Source organism: Mustela erminea, chromosome 9, assembly GCF_009829155.1.
Source record: "Mustela erminea isolate mMusErm1 chromosome 9, mMusErm1.Pri, whole genome shotgun sequence".
Lineage (NCBI taxonomy): Eukaryota > Metazoa > Chordata > Mammalia > Carnivora > Mustelidae > Mustela > Mustela erminea.
The window spans coordinates 84,766,999-84,791,751 of record NC_045622.1 but is presented as its reverse complement, the minus strand read 5'-3'; the positions used below and the strand labels follow the sequence as shown (position 1 = coordinate 84,791,751).

The 24,753-nt window shown below is 36.0% G+C and overlaps 1 protein-coding gene across 4 annotated transcripts in view; it reads right to left on the bottom strand.

Moving 5' to 3' along the window:
• QSER1 (glutamine and serine rich 1) overlaps window positions 1-24,753 on the bottom strand; it is a 77,678-nt gene that overhangs the window by 12,572 nt on the left and 40,353 nt on the right. For all 4 annotated transcript variants that reach the window (XM_032356760.1, XM_032356762.1, XM_032356763.1 and 1 more), the window contains 5 exons: window positions 12,088-12,416; window positions 11,000-11,116; window positions 10,339-10,472; window positions 8,896-9,113; window positions 916-1,053 (listed from right to left, as the gene is read on the bottom strand). In XM_032356760.1, coding sequence (XP_032212651.1) covers window positions 916-1,053; window positions 8,896-9,113; window positions 10,339-10,472; window positions 11,000-11,116; window positions 12,088-12,416 — 936 coding nt within the window. The remainder of the gene's footprint in view (window positions 1-915; window positions 1,054-8,895; window positions 9,114-10,338; window positions 10,473-10,999; window positions 11,117-12,087; window positions 12,417-24,753) is intronic.

The window sequence follows — 24,753 nt, the reverse complement described above, 5'->3', positions numbered from 1 at the left end:
ATGATTTTAAAATGATTGACGTACAGATTACTGCCTCTGAATATACGGTGAAAAAAATGATGGACCAGAAATTAGACCTTGGATTTTAATCATTTCTTGGCTACTTGGAAATTGTGGGCTCTTAAGTAAGTCACTTAACTTCTATGAGCTTATATATAGCCATCTACAAAATGGCTATATGAATTGTTTTGGAATCAAACAGAATAATGTATATCAAAATATGTGGAAATAATATGTATTATTAGGCATTGTGTTGAAGTATATTGTTAGTGATTTTTGTTACTATCTTTTGATCATACATGCACACAATCCATTTTGATAGAAGGATAATGGAAACTGGCTCATTAATAATTTTATTCCCTTTTTTCAGTTGTCCTTGGAGAATGCCACAGTAGCTGAGGGGTAAATGTTAGTGAGCACCATTAAATACACGGGTCACCAGTTTATTTCAGATATTAATTTCATCTCTATTTTACTGTAAGAAAAAGTTACTAAAGGAAGAATATAAAGGAATAATATTAATGAATATAACACAATACATGGATTTATTAATTGATTAGAAAATAATTATTCTGTGATATATCTTTTACTAGATACCAATATAAAATTTTAATCCTTCTGCCACTATTATCCAGTTCATCTTTCCAATTGTTAGAAAACAGAATATATTGACATCCGGACCTTGCATGTAAGACAGACACTTAGTGAAGACTAGAGAGTAGTTATATAAAGCTGTTCAAGTACTGACAATTCAGGAATTATAGAATTACTTTATAGAATCCGTATCACCAATTTGTGAGCTGACAATGTACAGGTATCTATTATAAAATCCATATCTTAAGTGCACAGCTAATAGACAAGAATAAAGAAGATCCAAGAAGCGCTACCAAGAAGGCACTACTTAGCAGACTGTACCATTGCTCTTCTCTAAGGCTTGCATTGTGTCAGGGTCCAAAGCAATGCTAACAAGCAATTCCATGTAGCTCTTAAAGGTTTCCTTCATTGCTCTTGTATTCAAAAAACGAGTGACAAAGGGAGCTGGAGGATCAAATTCTGGGAGAGTAAAAAAGACAAAATATTAAAGACCCTTCCTGATAACTTTAAAAACACTTTTATTTATAACAAGAACCTATAAACAGGACAAACGTTGTAGATAAAATTTCTTCAAATTTTCAGTTCTGCCCATTTGGCTTTTAAAAACACCCCAGAGTAGAGAGTCCCAAAACTGGTTTGTGCATTATAATCACTAGAGAGCTTTTAAAACCAGACCAGACCAAACCAAAGCAAACCAGGAACCCAGAATGCTGGACTTACTAAAATAGAATCTTTTTTGGGGGGGTGGGGTAGGGAATAGGTCAGTTGGGGGAAGTTGGTAGGGGGTGGTAGCAGTAGTCATGAAACTTAAATATACTTATAAGTGTTCCCAGGGGACTCTAAAGCACAAGAACAGCCCAGCATTTGTAAACATCAGCCCCGGGGGGCCTGTTTCTTCTTCCCTGGCCCCACCATAGACATCTGTCGTCAGCTTGTGCTACTCCAGAACTCATGGTTTCCCTAGATTAAAGAGACCTTAAGACATCTACAGCCATATTTTCTTTTTTACTTCTACACTTAAATTATGTAGAATTCTGGCCTAGAGCCAAGGCTTATTCAAAATTAAAATATAAATATATATATAAATATAAATAAATAAATAAAATGGTCCATGCAGAGAGAAAATTTCACTGAAATTCAATGGCAAAAACTGCAAGATTAGAAATGTGTCAATTTTTACTTTCATTCAAACACATAACTTAAAAAAAAAAAAAAAAAAGAACCATAGGTCCAAAATGGTATCACTTAATTAAGGCCCCAAGTCAGTAAACCACCAAGACTTAGTAACACCTAATCTGACTGTAGTTTTAAGACCCCAAAAATGTAACCTTTAACCAGTCAAGATGGGAATTTCCTGGCCAGCACTAGGAAATTTACTAATAGATAACTTTCAATCTACCTCAGGAGGGTGACATTGCCTAAAACAGTGGATTCTTTGTTAATAATTTTTTTTTCTACTCTCTACTTTTTTCTAAGATTTTATTTACTTATTTGACAGAGATCACAAGTAGTAGGCAGAGAGGAAGGAAAGCAGGCTCCCTGCTGAGCAGAGAGCCTGATGCGGGGCTCAATCCCAGGACCCTGTGATCATGACCTGAGCCAAAGGCAGAGGCTTTAACCCACTGAGACACCCAGGCGCCCCTTTACTCTCTACTCTTAAAAACCCTTCCTTTTCTGTCCTTTTTGACCTCCCCTCTACTTGCTAGATGGGATGTTGCCTGATCCATGAATCGAATAATAAAGCCAATTAATCTTTAAAATTTACTCAGTTGCAATTTTTGTTATTAACAAACTATTATCATAGCCTTTAGTAGCAGTTCTTATTTATAAAAAAAAATTATGGGTTTTTTTTTTAAAGATTTTATTTATTTATTTGACAGAGAGAGAGAGAGATCACAAGTAGGCAGAGAGGCAGGCAGAGAGAGAGGGGGAAGCAGGCTCCCTGCTGAGCAGAGAGCCCGATGCAGGGCTTGATCCCAGGAACCTGAGATCATGACCTGAGCCGAAGGCAGAGGCTTAACCCACTGAGCCACACAGGCGCCCCAGTAGCAGTTCCTATAGTATGGTTTAAGGACCTCTTAGGGTTTCCTTCAAGATCCTGTTTCTGATTTCAAAACTGTTTTCATAAAAATATTAAATGTTATTTATCTTTTTAACTCTGTTCATACTTCTAAAAATGATGGGTACAACTGCTGGTGCCTTAGCATGGGTTGAGGCGGTGAAACCAAACTACACTAGTAGCCATATACTCTGCCATCTCACTGCCATGCCTTTAAGGGGAGGGCGAGGAGCCAATTTCACTTAATAGTCCTTGGGGTGCCTGGCTGGCTCATTTGGTGGGGCATGCAACTCTTGAGGTTGAGGTTGTGAGTTTGATCCCATGTTGGGGAGAGATTACTTATAAAAAATTTAAAAATTTAAAAAAAAAGGGATAGTTCTTGGTGAAGCAGTAAAAAATTTTTATTAAATCATTACTATTGAGAAAATGTCTTAATATTCTGTGTGATGAAATCAGAGGTACATAAGCACTTCTGTTATGAACTATGATGGTTATCTCTAGGAAGAACATCTATGTAATTGAGTTACAAGATGAACTAGTCACTTTTCTCCCCATGGGACACCATTTTCATTTGAAAGGACTGACACACACACACACACACACACACACACACACACACTATGCCTATTCAGACTTGCGTATTTGGTAGACATGGTATTCTTTATTTTTCTTTTTAGATTTTATTTATTATTTGACAGAGGGAGGCACACAGCAAGAGAGGGAACACAAGCAGGGGGAGTAGGAGAGGGAGAAGCAGGCTTCCTATGGAACAGGGAGCCCAATGCAGGGCTTGATCCCTGAATCCTGGGATCATGACGTAAGCAGAAGGCAGACGCTTAAACAAAAACTGTGCCACCCAGACACCCCCAGACATGGTATTCTTTTTTTTTAAAGATTTTATTTATTTATTTGACAGACAGAAATCACAAGTAGGTGGAGAGGCAGGCAGAGAGAGAGAGGAGGAAGAAGGCTCCCTGCTGAGCAGAGAGCCCAATGTGGGGCTCAATCCCAGGACCCTGGGATCATGACCTGAGCCGAAGGCAGAGGCTTTAACCCACTGAGCCACCCAGGTGCCCCGCAGACATGGTATTCTTTTTTTTTTTTTTAATTTTTTTTTTTTATTTATTTGACAGAGAGAAATCACAAGTAGATGGAGAGGCAGGCAGAGAGAGAGGGGGAAGCAAGCTCTCCGCTGAGCAGAGAGCCCGATGCGGGACCGGATCCCAGGACATGGTATTCTTAAAAATTAATGGAGCGGACCTGTCATTCAACAAAAACAATTGACAGCATTTGCTGTCAATGAGAAAATTTGAGGTTTCAAATGAAAATCAGAATTTTGGAAAATGTGTATCTACCAATATGAGGCTGACAACATCCAAATCAATACTTAAGAGATCAGTGGTAGTATTAATGAGTGTTTTTTTTTTTTTTAAGATTTTATTTATTTATTTGACAGAGAGAGATCACAAGTAGGCAGAGAGGCAGGCAGAGAGAGAGGAGGAAGAAGGCTCCCTGCTGAGCAGAGAGCCCGATGTGGGACTCGATGCCAGGACCCTGAGATCATGACATGAGCCGAAGGCAGCGGCTTAACCCACTGAGCCACCCAGGTGCCCGATGAGTGTTATTTTTTTTGATGCTGTAAAAATGTATGACCTAAATGTAAGAGTTAAAATCATGAAACTCTTAGAAGAAAATAAAGGGTAAATCTTCATGACCTTGCATTTGGCAATGGATTCTAAATATGACACCAAAAGCTTAAGCAATAGAGGAAAAAAACCAGATAAATTTGGCTTCATTAGAATTTCAAATTTTTGTACACCAGTGGACATTATCAAAAATGAAATGTCAACCTACAGAACAGGATAAAATATAAAGAACTCCCACAACTCAAGAACAAAAGGAGAAATGCCCATTTGCCCATTAAGAAATGGGCAAAAGATCTCAGATATTTCTCCAAAGAAAATAAGGAAATGGCCAATAAGCACTTGAAAAGATGCTCAACATCATTAGTTGTTAGGGAAATACAAATCAAAATTTCAATATAACACTTTACACCTACTAGGACAGCTACAATAAACAACAACAACATACCCCAAAAAAAATATAACAAGTATTGGTGAAGAAGTGAAGAAACTGGAACGTCCTACATTGCTGGTGGGAATGTGAAACGGTGCAACCGCTTTGGAAAATCAATTGGTGGTTCCTCAAAAAGCTAAACTTATAATTATATGACTCAGAAATTCTACTCCTAGATGTACTGAAAAAAAGATACAAACAGATATTTGTAAGCCAATGTTCACTGCAGCATTATTTACTAAAAGGTGGAAACAACCCATGTCCATCAATAGATGAAAAGATAAACAAAGTGAACATACAAGGGATAAACTTACAATGTATTCAGCCGTAAAAAGTAATAAGAAATGTGAAATGTGAAAATGTGCTGTAACATGGATGAGCCTTGAAAACATCATGTTAAGTGAAATAAGACAAGTATATTTATATGGTATATTTAGAGTAGGCAAATTCATGGAAACAGAAAACAGATCAACAGGGTAAAAGGGTATGGGGAGTTATTGCTTAATGGTTACAAAGTTTCCATTTTGTGTGATGAAAATGTCCTGGAAATAGAGAGCTGTGATAGTTGCACAACAGTGTGAATATAATTAATGCTACTGAACGTACACTTAAAAATGACTGTAACAGCAAATTTTATGTTTATATATTTTAGCACAATTTTTTAAAAATGTGGGAAAAAGTGAAATAGACTATGTACATTAATGAGCTAACAGATATTTTCACATGACCAATGGAAAATGTCATAAAATCATTCATGGATTAAAGATACATTGAGGAGGTAAGACAAACCAATACATTTTAAAGTAACAAGCATGAAAAGTTGAAAAAGTTACTTCTTATCAAGTTCATAAAATAAAAACCTTCTGAATATCAAAGAAAAATATCCATAACTGTCTGAAAATTAAAATATTTTAATTAAAATACTCCTCCCTTTCCCAACTACAAAATCTACATAAAGCTGGGTTTTCTTCTTTCTTTCCTTTTTTTTTTTTTTTTAAAGACTTTATATTTATTTACTTGAGATAGAGAATTTGAGAGAACATGAGCAGGGGAGAGGCAGAGAGAGAGGAAGAAGCAGGCTCTCTGCTGAGCAGGGAGCCCGATGTGGGGCTCCATCCCAGGACCCCCGGATCATGACCTGAGCCAAAGGCAGATGCTTAACTGACTAAGCCACCCAGGTGCCCCAAGGCTGGGTTTTCTTTATATACTTTACCCAAAATAATATATATGTAGAAGCAAATATGAAAATGCTACTCTTATAACTAGTGTTATTTTAGGAAAATACAGTTGTTAAAAAATATTAATATGGAATGGGTTTATTTTAAATAAATATTTTACAGTTATTTTAATTGATATTTGGTAAACATCAATAGATAAAGCCTTTAAAAAAAAAACCCACAAGTGTTTTGGAATCTTCAATAAATCTGAAGACTATAAAAGTCTTGAAACAGTTTTGAAAACCACCAGCCTATAAATCTATGTTTATCATCAATATTTGACTTTTTAAACACTAAAAATGCTTACCTATTACTGACACCTAGTGGCAACAATTCAAGTTACCAATAAAGAAAAACTTGAAAGTCATCTGAGGAAGCAGTACAGTGGTGTGCACATTCAGAACTCAAACCACTCCATTCTAAACAGTAGGCAGGAATGCTAACTGCAAAGATTACGTATATTGCCTTCTACACATACTCAAAGCACTAAATTTCATCTAGTCTACAGAAATGCTCTTTGGGAAAAAAAAAAAAGAAATGCTCTTTGGTATCTTCTTTATAAATTCTGATGTGCATACTTTCTTTTTTTTTTTTTTTTTTTTATGCTTTTAAAAACAACACATTTCAAGTAGACTGTTGCCCTGAAGAAGACTTTTTGTTACAATTCGATTTCCATTCCAATAAGCTTTGAGATGAGCTCCCAAGCAATGACAGTTGTAATATCAGAGGCCAACCTGGCCACCAACCTCAGTAGCACCCCCAATGCCCAATTCATCATTCACGTTCAGTCTGAATTTTTTTTTTAAGATTTTATTTATTTATTTGAAAGACAGAGATCACAAGTAGGCAGAGAGGCAGACAGAGAGAGAGAGAGGAGGAAGCAGGCTCCCTGCTGAGCAGAAAGCCCGACGTGGGGCTCGATCCCAGGACCCTGAGATCCTGACCTGAGCCAAAGGCAGAGGCTTTAACCCACTGAGCCACCCAGGCACCCCATCAGTCTGAATTTCTTATGCGTCCCCCTCTTCTACCCCTACTGCTACAACTAAGGTTCAGACTTTGAATTATACCTGAACTATGAGGTCTTGTAATTCAAATTCCAATTGCTCCCTACTTAAATTCCTCCAAGGGACTCTTCTGGGCTTGCAGGATCCCAGGCTTTTCAGCTTTAACTTGGCATATGTGGCCTTCTGTCATCCTTTCATCTTTTTCTGCCTACCTCCAACTTTATGCTCCAGAAGAAAAGTCACCAATTTTTTCCTGGAAGGGCCAGGAGCAAACATTCTAGGCTTTAATGGTCATATGCTTTCTGTAGCAATGATTCAAAATTTGCCACCTAGTAGAACAGCAACTATCTGAACATACGTAAATGAATTCGTGTTTTAGTTAAATCTTTACTTACAAGAATAGACTATTGGTCAGATTTGGCCCACTGGCCACAGTTTGCCAACCTCTGCCCTACACTGAACTGCTTTATCTTTCTTGCATATATTACACAACAAGTTTGATGGCTAATGGAATGTATGCTGGTGTACTCTTGTGTTTTACAACTATCCCAAATTCAGTTTAGTTTTGTTCTTTTTTAAGATTTTATTTATTTATTTGAAAGAGAGCATGAGCAGGCGTAGGGGGAGAAGCAAACTCCCCTGCTAAGCAGGGAGCCTGATGTGGGGCTCAATCCCAGGGCCCTGGGATCATAACCTGAGCCCAAGACAGACCTTTGACTGACTGAGCCACCCAGGTGCCCCTCAGGTTCAGTTTCCAATAAAGTAAATACAACTATTATCTATATCTATATCTAGCCTACAAAAATGCTCCTTGGTATCTTCAACAGTTTTAAGAGTAAAAAAAAGTGTTCTAAGATCAAAAAGTTTGGTAACTGCCAGACCCTTAATCTCACAAAAGAAACTGAGGGGTGCTGGGTGTAGGGGAGTAGGGAGAGGGTGGTTGGGTTATGGAAATTGGGAAAGGTATGTGCTATGGCGAGTGCTATGAAGTGTGTAAACCTGGCGATTCACAGACCTGTACCCCTGGGGATAATAATATATTATATGTTAATAAAAAATAAAAAACTAAAAAAAAAAAATAAAAACAAACAAACAAAAAGTTTGGTAACTGCTGACCTATTTCAACCTTTTCATTTTATAAAAGAGAAAACTAAGGCACAGATAAGGTACCTCGCTTAGTCAAGGGCAGCTGGTTGGCTAGGGGCAGATACAGAGCAGTATGCATGATATTATATAATTAATAAACATTCCACATACACCTAAGTATATATTATATATATATTTCTATACCCTATTAATTAGTTTCAGAGTAAAAATTACATGCCCCATTAATTACAGTATCAGAGTAATAGTTTCTTCTAGCATAAACACAGACTCAGAAGTTTAGAACGACAGGGGCGTCTGGGTGGCTCAGTGGGTTGAAGCTCTGCCTTTGGCTCGGGTCATGATCCCAGGGTCCTGGGATCGAGCCTTGCGTTGGGCTGCCTGCTTCCCTCCTCTCTGTCTGCCTACTTGTGACCTCTGTCTGTCAAATAAGTAAATAAAATAAGAACTTTAGAACAACAGGATTTAGTATAAACTATGTGATCTAATAATCCCCACCCCACCCAGAGAGCGGAGGTAACCGGCATTACTGTGGTTAGAACTCGCAACAGTCTTTCAGTTCACTGCTTCTTCTACTTCACAAGGTTGTGTGCGGTTGTGTGCGTGGGCAAGCCGTGCTTTCAATTAGTGCTCAGGCAATGTGAATTTGTGTTTGTATGCAGGTATACAGGTATGGATGTATTTATTTTTTGAATTTATTTTTATAAAAGCCTAACCCGAACTCAATTAGGTAGGTAAATCCCCCGAAAAATAAAAGTTTTGAGTTGTGAGCATCACCGCTTCTTTCTGTTCATGCTGACAGTCTCAAGTTATCGAGGTATTCATTTCATGGAGAACTTACCCTCCTCATCACTACTACTAGAATGGATCTCAGGAGAGGAGTCAGACTGGGATGACGAAAACTCTTCTTTCCATTTCTTCCGTTTCTTTGGTGGTGGCTCAGCCTTTACTTTCAGCTGTTTAACTTTGGGTTTCACGGAAGGGGCTTTTGTAGTTGTAGTTTTTGGTGTTGGAGGATCGGAAGTTTTGTTGCTACTACTTGGCTTAGCCTGAACAGTTCTGCAATGTTACAGACACACTTCATTAACACACTGAAATCTTGTCAGATTAAAATAAATTGAGACCAAAAATGAGTAACACTAGTGAAGAAAAGTATATTTAATTACTAACATCTCCAAAGTGAAGTCCAAGTCCTATACATCGCCAACGATGACTCCCCCCGCCAAGTCCTCTTGAAATACATTCTAACCACTGACATCCAATATTCAGTCACTAAGGGACTATTAATTCAACTTTGATTTCTCTCTCTTCACTCCTTCTTTCTCTATGAACTCATTTCCCTGTGGACGAGGCCGTATAACCAGTGATCAAAGGCTTTGGGAAGTAATGCAGGATACACCCATATCCAGCCCTGACCATCTGAAACCCTTAGGTGGAAACAGGATGTTTGGATCTGGAGACCCAAATATACTTGTCCTAGAGCCCCTCAAGATTTGCTGTATTAGCTCTGGAGAGTTGAATGGATAAAACCTCATCATAAAAATAAGGTACACTGCTTCCACTAAGTTGGAACCTTAATCAAGCTAGACCTTCCTAGCACTAGATTGAGACTGTCTAGGATCATGGCCCTCTTCCCATACAGATCACAGGAATGTGGCTAGGTAATCTGTCTTCCAGATTCATGTTCCACATAACCCAGAATCACAATAATATATGACAATTCTATTGTATACTTGCTTAGCAGTGTATAAGTCTTACAATTTTTTTCTCAAATTTTTCATTTAAAACTGGACACTTCATCATTTTATGGATAAAAAGGGGGGGGCTTCAAAAAAGGTTGTGCTATTCTAGATCACAAAGAGCAGGACTCGAATTTTGACTCACCCATTTTTCCTCCACTATATTAGGGTGACACCAAGAGGACTCTGGGAAAAAAAAAGAGTGCCCATCCCACAAAAGACAGTCATGAGCTTTATAACCCCTCTCTCATTACACCAAAAGGAATCACTTATTACAGCAGACACTGAATTTTCAGACTTGTATATGATAAAAAAAAAATTCATCAGACTCTTTAAGTGATATAATTCTCTATATAAAACACTGCCAGGGTGCCTGGCTGGCTTGGTCAGAGGAGTGTGGGACTCTTGATCTCCGGGTCATGGGTTCAAGTCCCATATTGGGTATAGAGATTACTAAAAAGAAGATAAACTTAACAAAATTACATTGCCAAAAATAAGTCTTCCAATAATTGCTACATAAATATGTTACATACAAAAATAAATACCTGATAGTTTGTGAAGGCTTACTTCGTGGTTTTTTGGAACACACTCTGACATATTCCTTTTTGTTTGTGTTTTCAATGAACTTCACATATATCTTTTTGTATTTACTCTTTGCCTCTCCAAAATACCCAAGGTACTAAGGAAAGAAACACTCTGAATTACATACTTAAACATTCTGTACATAAAAATTTATTGGCTTCACTATTACATTGCTATCCTCTAAGTTTTTCAAATGTAGCTCTGGCCAGGCTACTTCTCACCCTCAATAAAAATGAATTCAGGCTTATTCTTAACTGCAAACACAGAAGCAATCTCATTTGGCTAATTACCAGATGCTTACTTACTCAATGCTATTAAGTAACTACATTAAGTACAAAAGAAATCATTTCTGTAAGTCTTCTGGTAAAATCAGGATGTTTGACCGGCAGAATAATCAATATAACAGCCTCTGAGTCCATATGAACTCTTCATAGACTAATAATAATAATTTAAAAAGCCAGGATTTACATACTGATATCAGACTATCATATACCAAATTTTATACTATTATCAGAAATGTTCAATATAAATTACATTCAAATTTAAATCATTCTGTATTTTCCCTAGGATCACGATGCTGTCAAAAAAACCAGGAAGACGAATATAAAGAAGCACTCTACTTACACTATTGGTAGCAGCAAATTCTCTTTGTCCATCTCGTATTTCAGGAACAAATTTCTGTAATAAAGCTTTTTGTACTTTCCAGATAGCTGGGGGTTCTTTTCCTGTTTTTAAAGCCTCCTGTAATATGTATTTATATGTAATTATACTTATATTTATACAAACTGACAACAAATTCTAGATTTATAGAATCTTAGAGGTGAAAGGAAAACTAAAGACCTATCTAGCTAAACTTTTGTTTTTTACCTACCTGAACTTTTGCAACAATTCTTATAAGCTTGCTATTCAGTCTCTGCCAAAATCCTTCCAGGAATAGGGAGGACACCAACATGCATAGTAGCCAGTTACTCTTTTGTGTAACTGTTGGAAAGTTTTCTAATGATAGTCATACATAAATCAACACAATTTTTAGAGTATGGATGTATTCAAAAAGACCAGAAACAAATATGCTAAAATATTAACAGCAGTTAATTGTGAATGGAGGGCATATAATTTGAAGGTTATGTTCCTTATTTATACTTTTTAATGCCACTCCTCTCTGCCCAATTAAAAAGTCAAAAGCAAGCAAACAAAACCCCAAGCACCCCCAGATAGGTTTCTGAAACCTATTTTTTTTTAAATGGCTAAAGTTTTTCAGTATGAAATTTGACATTCTACCTATGATTCTACAATTTGCAATTATGAAAATATGTCAATTCTATGTTTACATCATATTTCTCTTATTTTCTTTAAACTGTTAAATGAAAAATTCATTTTCTCCAAACTCCTAACAATACAATGATTTTGGGAGCCTTGAACAAAATGAAATTTCAAAACAGCTCTAATTACTAGTACCTAAATGCAGTATAGTGACTAGTCAGAAATACCTAACACTCAGAAAGCAGTCAAAATTATTTTAAACTGCTTTCTTTTTCAAAATATCTGCTAGTTTGATTTTTTTACTTAACAATTATAACTTAGAATAACTATCAAAATAGAACTTTTTGCAATTCAAGCTAGATCTTACTACTAAAGTCATTATTAAGGCTTATTACATAAGGACACACCCACTAAACTATGACCTTGAATATACCTGTGAACATTCAAATCACCTTAAAAGTCTCTATGTCTTCTATCTTCACCACAAATTCATCACGCTCTCTGTACTGGCCTTCCCCTCCACTTTCTGTGTTTTCCTCATCTGTAAAACCTTCTATGGCAACAGTGTCCTGTCCTTTTGCAAACTGGTCTGAAGGAAGACCATCAAGTTCGCAGGGCTTTGGGGGTTCTGTAGAGTGTATATTTTCCAGGGTATTTACTGCAGATGAAGTAGAGCAGGGAGGTTCTTGCTTAACTGGACCCACAGTGGTGGAGGAAGGAGTAGAAGTACCAGTAGTATTGGCAGTTGGGCTAGTAGTTGCCACCCGCAGGGCTTCTGAAACTAGATCAAGCAAATGCAAATCAGTAATACAAATAAACATTCATTTGTTCTGAGTAAAATCTGAACAATTTAAAAAGAAAGACTTGATTGCTTTTACCATCAAATTGAAACAATGAATATTACAATAAGAAATTAAAGAATGGCTGTTAATTTCCAAGAATCAAAGTGATGAAATTACATCTGGATGGCAATCAGACCGAGTCTCCCATCAAGCTACACTTTCCCCTACCTAAGTCCATTAAGTAGCACAAAAATTTTTAAGTAGAGACACAAAAGTGATGCAAGATAAGTAAGGGTCAGCTGACCAAAGCTGTGAAGAATTCATAGAAGAAAAGCCAATCTGATGCAGGAAGGGAAAACAACACCCCAACATACTTTGAAAAAGCCTTAAGAGCTATAGAAATAAAAAGGATTATGAAATAATATGAAAAACCGTATGCTAACAAACAACTTAGATGACATGGACAAATTTCTAGAAAGATGAAAACCACTAAAAAAATCTCCAGAAGAAATAGAACATCTGAATAGACCAATAAGTACAGAGAATAAAAGCAATTAAAAAGTATCCCACAAAGACAAGCACAGGCCCACATGAGTTCATCAGTAGATTCTACCAAGAGTTAAATAAGAATGAATACTAATCCGTCATAAGCTTAAAAAAAAAATAGGAGTAAGCACTCATTTTATAGGACTAAATATTATTCCAATAGTTAAACCAGACAAAAACACCATGAAAAACCATAGGACCATTATCCTTCATGAATATAAACACAAAAATCTTCAAAAATATAAGCAAATCAAACAACATATAAAAAGAACTATACATCATGACCAAATGGGTTTTATCCTAGAAATGTATACTTAAACAGCAATCAATCACCATGTTATGAACAAAAGACAAAAACCACAGAATCATCTTAGTAGATGAAAAGAAAAAGCATTTGGCAAAATTCAACATCATAAATTTAAACACTTGTGATAAAAACACTCAACAAGCTAAAAACGGAACTTCTTCAACCTGATAAAGGGCATCTATAAAAAAAGAAACCCTGACATCATACTTAAAGGTAAAAAACTAGATGTTTTCCCCTCAGAAAGATGTCTGAAGAAATAAAACAATATTTGCAAATGACGTGATCTTGTATACAGAAAAGCCTAAGGAATCGCCTAAAAAACTACTAGAATTACTAAGTAAATTCAACAAGGTTTCAGGATACAAGATCAATATATAAAAATCAATTGTATTTTTTTAAAAAAATATTTTATTTATTTATTTGACAGAGACCACAAGTAGACGGAGAGGCAGGCAGAGACAGAGAGAGAGGGAAGCAGGCTCTCTGTTGAGCAGAGAGCTCAATGCGGGACTCTATCCCAGGACCCCGAGATCATGACCTGAGCCGAAGGTAGCGGCTTAACCCACTGAGCCACCCAGGCGCCCTGTACTTTTTTTTTTTTTTTTTTAAAAGCAAGCTGTACATGCAACCTGGCTTGAACTTACAACGCCAGGATCAAGAGTTGCATGTTCTACCTACTGAGCCAGCCAGATACCCCCAATTGCATTTTTATATACTTACAATGATCCATCCGGAAATTAATTTAGGAACACAATTCCATTAATAACAGCATCAAAAAGAAGAAAATATTTTAGAAAGGAAGTGCAAAACTTATATTCTGAAAACTACATTGTTGAAAGAGTTCTATTGTTCAAAAGCCTTATTATCCAGTAGGAGAGTAAAGATTATTAACAGATTTTGAGAAGCAGAAAACACTGCAATTCCTATTATAACCAGGAAAAGAAAAGAAATATTTCATCAAAATAATCAGGGGTTGGGAGAATAGATAAAGATAGGAATGAAACAAAACTGACCATGTATCAATGATTGTTAAAACTGAGTGATACATAAATTGGTTTAATATTAAGAATCTTTTTGTTCATATTTGAAAATGCTCATAATATGCTAACCAAATATATTTTTAAAAAGAATGTATAACTTTCAAATTAGTAGAGGAAAAATGTATCAATATTGTTCAATGCCCTTTTTATGAAGCTTTAAAACAAGCCAAACAAAAGTACAGGGTTCAGGTACAGTATGGCATAGTATAGTAAAATATAGTATAGACATAGGAGTTATTAAGAGGTATAAATTTCAGTTATAAAATAAGCAACAGAGACAAAGAGTACTGCAGAGGCAATACAGTCAATAATATTTTAACAAAGTCATACAGTGAAAAATTAAGAAGTATATGTTGTTGAATCAGTAAGTTGCACCCTGGGAACTAATATAACCTTGAATGTCAACTATACTTCAAAAAAAAAGTATAGATAGTGCTTAGGGATATATATATGGGTGGTAAAATTATAAAAGAAAAGCAACTCAGATATGGTTAGTTCTAGAGGTTTTAAGTTGGGTTAATTTAATATTCAATTTATTTTTGTCCTTTCTTATTCTCTAAGGAGTAGCATTTAACACTATAAATTTTCTTCTTTGTTCTACACTTTTGGAACATCCCATTGGTTTTGTAAGTAAATTTTCCACTCTCCTTTCTAAGTGGCTTATCATTTCAGTTTTGGTTTCCTTTTATTTTTTTTTAAAATATTTTATTTATTTATTTGAGAGAGAGAGAGATCACAAGCAGGCAGAGAGGCAGGCAGAGAGAGAGAGAGGAGGAAGCAGGCTCCCCGCTGAGCAGAGAGCCCGATGCGGGGCTCGATCCCAGGACCCTGAGATCATGACCCGAGCCGAAGGCAGCGGTTTAACCCACTGAGCCACCCAGGTGCCCCTGGTTTCCTTTTAAATCCTTGAGTTATTTAGAAGTTTTAAAAATAAAAACTTATTTTTATTTCTTTGTCCCTTTTTTTTCTTTAAACTATTATCTTATAAAATTGCTCTATTTTGGTGGTCAAGGCTTAAGTAATGTCTGCATTTTCACATTTTATGGGAATTTTATGTGTTTTTCTTACATGTTCTTTATTTCTATATAGGAGTGATAATTCACAAGAAAAAATATTCTGGAAAGAAAGAAAGCAGAGATATGGAAAAATATACCAAAACAATTAACAATAAAATTAGTATGGTAATATTAAAAACAGAAGTGGGAAATTAAATTTGTAAGAAGAGATTTTACAGAAAGGAAATTGAACTTAGTAAAATTTTATGTACCTAATTATGTGGGTTCATAATATATCAAGTAAACAGTATTAGAAAAATAATCAAACATATTTCAAAACTTTAACACACCTTTTTCAGGAATCAACAGATCAAGCAATCTAAAAACAAATAAGGATAGGGAGGATTTTAAAAACTGTTTATTATTAATAATTTCAAATATACATAAAACTAGAGAATACAAACCCTCAAATACTATAACTCAGCTATAACAACTACAAACATTTGGTATACTTTTCCATCAACCCCTTTTATATTTGCTGGGATAGTTTAAGGCAAATTCTAGACCTGTCATTTACCTCCAACATTCACATATACATTTTCTTATATAACCTAATGTCATTTATTACATTAAAGAAAAACCAAAGAGATACAGAGGATTTGAACAGCATTACCAAATAAAATCTGCTAGCACTTGGTATTCATGGAATATTTATACAAATTGGCCATTTACCAAGGCACTAAAAATTTTTCATAGATTTCCAAAAGCGGCATTATTTAAGCATTCCCTTGACCAAAATACAGTAGGGTCATAAATTAGTAATAAAAGAATACCACTACCACCACCATCAAAACGAGAAAGCTACTAGGAAACAGGCAAAACCCTACTTTTTCTTAATAACTCTTGGGTTAAAAAGGAAATCAAAACTGAAATGACAAACCATTTAGAAAGGACAGTAAGAGCATTACAAATTGAAACTAGAGGCATAGATTAAAGCCCAGGTACAATGCAGATAACTTATACTTTAATGCCATTCATTAAAAAGCAAGGATATATACAAATAAACTTAAGCATTAAACTCAAGAAGCCAGAGAGAAAACATTAAATTGAACCTAGGAAGAGAGGGAAAAAGAACGGATTAGAGAAATTAAGAAAAATTGAGTAAAAAAATGAAAATAGGAGTTAAAAAAGAAAAGTAAACTGGTTCTTTGAAAAGAACCACTAAATAGGCAAACTTTTCACAGAATGGTAAGGAAAAAGATTAAAACACATTTGGAGCAAGAAAGAGAACATAACTACAGAAAAAGGGGAGACTAAAAACTTAGAATGCTATGTACAACTTTGTAACAGCAGATTAAAAAACTTAAACGAGAGGGATGATTTTACTAGAAAATATACCTTTTGAATAATTGATTCAGATAGATTAAACTACCTCAGAAAAAAACTGGAAAAGTCCCAGATATATTCTTAGAAAGTTCTACTAAATCCCTATTTTATGTGGGATTTATAGCTTAGACAAATATAGAAATTTTCCCAATTCAGTATATAAAACCAGCATATTCCTGAATATAAAAGTAAACAAGATTAAGACAAAACCAAAACAAAAAAAAACAACAACAAAGGATCAAGACAAAATCACTATAAGCAATAATTTCATTTATGAATCTAGGTGTAAAAATCTCCAATAAAACAGTAGCAATTTAAATCTTGCAATGGATTAAAATAATTAATCATGACCAAGGAGAGTTCATGGCAGACTTTTCTTAGAAAGGTTCAACATTAAGAAGTCAAATAAAGGACTGGGGTGCCTGGGTGGTTCAATAGCTTAAGAGAGACTCTTGGTTTTGGCTCGGGTCCTTATCTCAGGGTTATGAGATCATGCCCCTCCACGGACTCTGCGCTTCATGCGGAGTCAGCTTGAGCATCTCTCTCTCCCTTTCCCCTCCCCAGCTTACATGCAGGCTCTCTTTCTCTAAAATAAATACGTAAATTAAAAAAAAAAAAATCAAATAATAGATTAATGTGGAAAAGCAGATTTATCAGAAGCTCAAAAAAGCATCTGACAAAATTCAATATCCACTTTTAATTAAAAAAAGTAAGAACCTCAAAACAGAAGGAAATTTTCTTAAAGAGTATACAGTACTAGAAACTGACAACAAATATAATTCATAGTCAAACACTGCATATTCTGTTTCATACCAAGGACATGAGGATGCTTGCTCTCACTGCTACTATTAAGCAGAGACTGAGGCGCCTGGGTGGCTCAGTGGGTTAAAGCAGAGGCTTAGCCCAAGTAAAATAATCAAAAAAAAAAAAAAGAGAGAGAGAGAGAGAAAGAGAATGATAAAACTCCCATTATTATTATTTTTTAAAGATTTTTATTGATTTATTTGACAGAGATCACAAATAGGCAGAGAGGCAGGTGGGGGTGGGGAGCAGGTTCCCCGCTGAGCAGGGAGCCCAATGTGGGGCTCGATCTCAGAACCCTGAGATCATGACCTGAGCTGAAGGCAGAGGCTTTAACCCACTGAGCCACCCAGGCCTCCCAAAACTCCCATTATTTTTATAAGCCATAAATGTCTACCTAAAAATGCAAGAAATGCAGGTGGAAACACTGTTAAAATAACCCCCCCCCCCAAAATGCCAAAACCAAAATGAAGATATAAAAATCAGTAACTGCCATACACCACCATCAGTAATTGCTAAGAAGACAATGTGGGGAAAACTGTAGTTAAAAAACTGCAGAAACTGTAACATCTATGTAGAGAAAAATGATATAATATGAAAATACATAGTATAAGATCTGAATAAGTAAAAAAACCAATATATAAGAATAAGTGGATGAGAAGACAATATTGTAAAGATAGATTTTCCCTTAAAATTAATGAATTCATGTGCTTTGGTGAGTGCTGTGAAGTATGTAAACCTGGCGATTCACAGACCTGTACCCCTGGGGATAAAAATATATGTTTATAAAAAGTAAAAAATTAAAAAAAAAATGAATTCAATGTATCACAACAAAAACACCAAAACATTGAAGAGACTCCTACTTGCCCATTACAGGACAATCTGAGCATCAGAAATCACGACAGTAAATTGATAAAACGATGAATTTTTTAAAATTCATGGCTTCTGTGCCAAGCAAGATGAAGTAAGCCCTCTAGAGCCTATTATCACCCATGTACTACAAATAAACACTTAGAAAAAAATAAAAAATGCAACTACCTGAAGAGTCTGGAAAGTTAATAAAGCGGATAGATTGGAGAGGTAAGCACAAATTTAAATAACAATCTTTATATGGAGATGTTTCTTACTTCTTTCCTCTCTTATCACCTAGCATTGACCAGAGGGTGACCCCTGATTTAGAGCTACACAGGGCACAAACAACAAAAACTCCAAGAAAATCTATTTTTCTAGAGAAGAGTACAGAGAAGAGGCCCATTCAAGGTGAAGAATGTGGGGGGGCAAATGCCATTTCTTTCTTCTCTTTTCTCTCTCCCAGACCTATCCCACCAGCAACCCAAGTCACAAAGGTGCAAGGCCATGGTGGTGAACCAGACATCTTAAACCCTGACAAAATGCCTGCCGTTTTGGCATTCCAGAGGAACCTGGAAACAGGGCCAGTAATGGCATGAAGAGTTTATAAACAGTTACATAGTCAATTATATCTCAATAAAGCTGGGGGAGGATCTAGGGGGACTCCCTATTTTTTGTCTTCTACGGCTGTATCGCCTTAAGCCCCACTTGCAAAAATTGTATCAAAGCACCAGAAGCTAAAACTCCAAGAAAAATGCCAGCTTTCTAGCCAAATGCCTAAGGAAAGGGAACCCAGGGAGCTGGGTAGTATGGAAAATTCCCAGGGAGGAAAGTGCTGGAGAGCAGTATCTGCTAATTCTGTATATAAACACATACAAATCTCAATTTCATGCTTAAACTGCACTTATGTAGAGAAGATCCAAACTAGCATAACAAAGGGTTTGAGATCTAAACTTTAACAAAGTCTACCCATCACCCCAGTTCCAGACTAACTGCTGAGATAGATCCAAAGCAGCAGAGCAAAGGCTTTAAAAACTGAACCAACAATGGAACGACCACTCAAAAATGAGACAATTTGTAGTCTGACCGCTTGCTAAAACAACACAAATCAACATTCTCCAGAGGATTTTAACGGAACCCAGAGTCTCACAGTATAGTACTCAAAATGTCCAGGATACAATTCAAAATTGCTCAATATACAAAGAACCGGAAAAAAATGTGACAATTCTTAAAGGGAAACCAGAGCCACTCTTAACATGACTCCGATGTTGGAATTATCAAGGTCTTAAAGCAGCTGTTGTAAATATGCTCCATGAAGTAGGGTCGACATACTTTTAAAATGAGTGGAAGTATGTAAGTCCTCCGTAGAGAAAGAGAAACTAGAAAAAAGAACCAAAGACAAATTCTATAATTGAAAAAATACCTGAAATAAAAAATTCACTGGACGGGACCAATAACAGAACTGAGAAGGTTGAAAAACCAATGAACATTAAGGTAAGCCAATAAAAGTTATACAATCTGAAGAACAGAGGGGGAAAGAAGATTAAAAAAAAAAAAAAAATGAACAGAACCGGAGGAACACTATCAAAAAGTTTTACATTTGTGTCACTGGAGTCCCATAAGGAGAGAAAGGTTGGTACAGAAAAAATAATGTCCCCAAACTTCAAACTTCATAAAAGACATATATTTTACAGATTCAAGAAGCTCAGTGAACTCCAAACAGGATAAACCCTACTGAGATAAACAATTACATTGCTGAAAACCAAAGAAAAAGAAAAGCCTTGGAAAAGGAAAAATTTTTCGGGCTGATGGGAAGTGATACCAGAGGGAAACTTGGAACATCAGGAATAAAGGAACTACAACAGAAATTACAGAAACCTACATAAGTATAAGAGGCTTTTCTCCTCCTAAGTTATTTAAAGTATATTTGACTGTTGAAAGCAAAATCATTCCTTCTTTAGGGCTTTCAATATATGTAGATGTAATATACAGGACAAATATGTGTAACGTAAGGGCAAGGGTAAAGGGACCTGTATGGTTGGCAGGCTTTGGCATTTTACTTGAAATCATAAAAATACTGATTTTAAGTGGACGGTAATCATTAGGTCAACTGCTAAAAGAATAATACAAAAAGATACAGTCAGAAAAGATAGAGATAAATTTAAAAATGAAATACCTGAAGTTTAAATAATGTGTTTTAGAAAAACAGGAAAGGGGGAAACCAGAAAACAATAAAATGAAAGATCTAGCTATATCAATAATTACACATTAAATGTAATTAAAACCAGCAGAATATATGTTCTTTTAAAGTACACACGGAACATTAATCAAGATCAAGCATATCCTGGGTCATAAAGCTAACCCTAACAAACGTCAGAGAACTGAAATTACACAAAGAAGAAATCAATTAAGGAAAGGTATCTGGAAAATACCCAAATATTCAAAAAATATAATAACTCATGGACCAAAGAGGAAATATCAGAGAGTACTGAAAGAAAATAAAAATAATAAATAATAAAAATAAAATTTGTAGGACAAAGCTGAGGAAGGGTTTAGAGAGAGCTTTATAACATTAAATGCTTAGAGCAGAAGAGGGTCTCAAATTAACAAGTTAGGCTTCTACCACAAGAAACTAGAAAAATAGAGTGTAACAAATCTAAATCAAGCAGGAAAAAGGAAATAATGAGAATAGCAAAAATCAATGAAATAGCCAACAAAGGAGAAAAAGAATTAATAAAATCAATTAATGTCTATCCAGACTGACCACAACAGAGAAGACATAAATTATCAACATGAGGAAATGCTACCAACTACTCTATACCCATAAATTAAACCACTCAGATAAAACAGACCAATTTCTTCAAAGATACAAACTACCAAAACACAGTCAAGAAGAAACAGACAAGATGAATGGTTCCATCATCAAAGAAACTGAATCCATAGCAAAAAACTTTCTGACAAAGAAAACTCCAGGTCCAGAGGCGCCTGGGTGGCTCAGTGGGTTGAGCCACTGCCTTCGGCTTAGGTCATGATCTCAGGGTCCTGGGATCGAGTCCCGCGTCGGGCTCTCAGCTCAGCAGGGAGCCTGTTTCCCTCTCTCTCTCTGCCTGCCTCTCTGTCTACTTGTGATCTCTCTCTGTCAAATAAATAAATAAAATCTTTAAAAAAAAAAAAAAAAAAAAAAAAAAAAAAGAAAACTCCAGGTCCAGATGGTTTCACCAACAAATTCAATCAAGCATCTCTGGGAAGAAATCGTACTACATAATCTCATTCAGGAAAGAGAAAAGAAGGGGACAGTCCCCAATTTATTTATGAGGTCAGCAATAACCAGACACCAAAATCTGACAAAGGCATTACAAAAGGAAAGCTACAGACCAATATCCACTGCAAAGATGGATGCAAAAAAATTAGAAAACTGAATTCATCAATGTATTAAAAAAAAAAGACAAGATATCACAGCTGTTGGGGTTGATCCTGGGAATGCAAGGCCATGAATACATTTGAAAATTAGTCAATGTAATTCACCATATTGAAAGACTAAATATGAGAACTACACAATCATTTCAACAGATGAAGAAAAAGCATTTGGCAAAATTCAACCTCTGTTCATTATAAAAACTGTAAGCAAACTAGGAAATGTAAAGAATTTCTTTAGTGTGATAAGAAATCTGCAAAAAACCTACAGTTAAGATCATACTCAATGGCAAAAGGGTTATTCTTTCCTCCAAAGATCAAGAATATATTCAGGAAGTCAGCACTCAACACTTTCATAAACAACTGTATAGGAGTGTTCATTCCCGTGTTTTATGATAGGAGTGAAAAGGATTGGAAAAGAATAAAAGTGTCCTTATTTGCAGATGATACAATTTCCTACATTAAAAAATTCTTAGGAATCTAAAAAGCACCCTAGAATAAATGAATAGTACAGATTTGCAAGATCAACCACCAAAAAAACAAAAAAACCCCTGTGTTTTTATAATCTACCAATAAGTCACTGGAATTTGAAAACTTTTAAGAGTATAATTCACAGGACACTTGGGTGGCTCAGTGGGTTAAGCCGCTGCCTTCGGCTCAGGTCAAGATCCCAGAGTCCTGGGATCGAGTCCCGCATCAGGCTCTCTGCTCAGCAGGGAGCCTGCTTCCCACCTCTCTCTCTCTGCCTGCCTCTCTGCCTACTTGTGATTTCTCTCTCTAATAAATAAATAAAATCTTAAAAAAAAAAAAGTATAATCACAATAAATAGCACCAAAAACATTTAACTAACTATAGACCATATGTAGGATCTATTTGTCCCAAACTATAAAAAACTAATAAAAGAAATCAAATATGTTCATGAATTATTAAAACTCAGTACATTGTGAACAGTTCAGTTTTCCTCAAATTGCTACAGATTCAAGGAAATCAAAGTAATAATTCCAGCGGGATTTTTTTTTTCTTTTTTGGTAAATACTGATAGCTGATTTGAAAATTTATATGGAAAAGGAAAGGAATTAGAATAGGCAAAACAATTCTGAAAAAGAACAGACTTGGAGGACTCACAACTACCCTGTCGCAAGACATACTGTAAAGCTACAGCAATTAAAATAGTGTGGTATTTCTGAAAGCATAAACACAAAGTCCAAGTCTGAGAATCCAGAAACAAATTCATACAAATATGGCCAACTGATTTTTAACAAAGATGCAAAGATAATAAAAGGAGAAAGGACTCTTTTCAACAAATGGTGCTGGAAAAGCTGGACTTCTTCATGCCAAAAAATTAACTTCAACCCATACCTCACCTTACACAAAAACAGAATCAAAAGGGATCAAGAGCATGGGACTCTTGATCTCAGGGTTGTGCGTTTGAGCCCCATGTGGGGTGCAGAGCGTACTTTAAAAAGGGGGGGGTGGAGATCATAGACCTAAATGTACAATGCAAAAGTTAAAAACTTCTAGAAAACAACGGAACATTTTTGTAACCACGGGTTAGGCAAAGATTTCTCAGGACCCAAGCACAAATCAAAAAAGGAAAAATGGATAAATTAGACCTTGTGGCAATTAAAATTTAAATTTGTCTTTCAGAGATATTTGAGGGCTGTGTTTAGAGGATATGAGCACTAATTCTGCCTGGGGTAACTTCCACAAAGTGACTTTGAAGATGGTCTTCATAGGTAACAGGGTCTGCTGGGCTGAAGAAAATTGAAAGGGCACTCTAGCTAGAAAAACCTGCCTAAAGATAAGTGTGAAATCAGGCTTACAGGTCCCAGAAACAATGAGAAATTCAGTTGTTACAGAAGAGGAAAAGTGGAAAGAGTGGAACCAGAAAATAAAATATGGAAAGGGAGAAGTTTTACATATCATTTTAACGTTTCCCCCCAGAAGCACTGAGTGTGGTGCAAAGGATTCTAACGAGAAGCAAGAGATGAGTTCTTCCACCGAAGGCAGCAGCGGGGATGGCAGCGAGAGAACTTCGAAGACCTAGGAGTATGAACGGGGTTGACAGTAATGATTTTAACTACAGATGAAGCAGTAACACTTGTTGGGAAGAAAATAGTCTTAGATTCATATTTTAAAACAGAAATTACAAAAGCTTTGTTCTACAAATGGAAGAGTGGAATAGGGTTTGCAAAGCGCCCGGCATTGGGGAAAGAGGAGTAGAAAACCTTACCAGGATCAGCCACATCCATAATGTCTTTGACTCTAACACTGACTTTCCAGTATACTAATTTCCCTGTATAACAAAATGAGAATTCTTTAGAAATATATTAGCAGACATTTATGCTAATAGATTATTTGGAATAGCAGTTGTTTCCGATCACCTCAGTTAAGGGTGGTCTTGAGTCCAGAGAGAAGCTAGAAGTACATTACAAAACGAGGTTTAACTTTTAAAGACCCACTTGACTTACACTTAAAAGAGCGAGGCAGGAATATAGGCTCTACAACCACACAAACCCGAGTGCGGACTCCAGCTCTGTCACTTACTAGCTGTGTGGACCTGCACAGTTCACGTCCTCTCGACTTTCCCATCTATGTACTGGAGATAACAGTGCATTGCTACTGGGTCCTCGCACAGAGGTCACGGCTATTTTACTGTCATAAATCTTTTCCTTTAGAACGTTCCTTAAAAGAGCTGACCTGAGGCAATGCTTCTTTAAACAGTTCCTCCAAGTGTTCCCTTAACTACAGAGTAAAGTGAAACACGCACCCAAAGATTTGGAGACACAGTCGGGAGCCTACATAAAACTTAAAAATTTTATCTTAATTATACTCATGTGCATGCTATGCATAAGATAACCATGTTTATAAGTAAAATGCTAATCTTCAGGTAAAACTGACATACCAAGAAAATAAGCCAGGGTCCCCAATACAATGCCTCACATCCATAAACCACCACGAGAAGCCTCAGATTAAAGAAGTCTAGGTACGAACTATG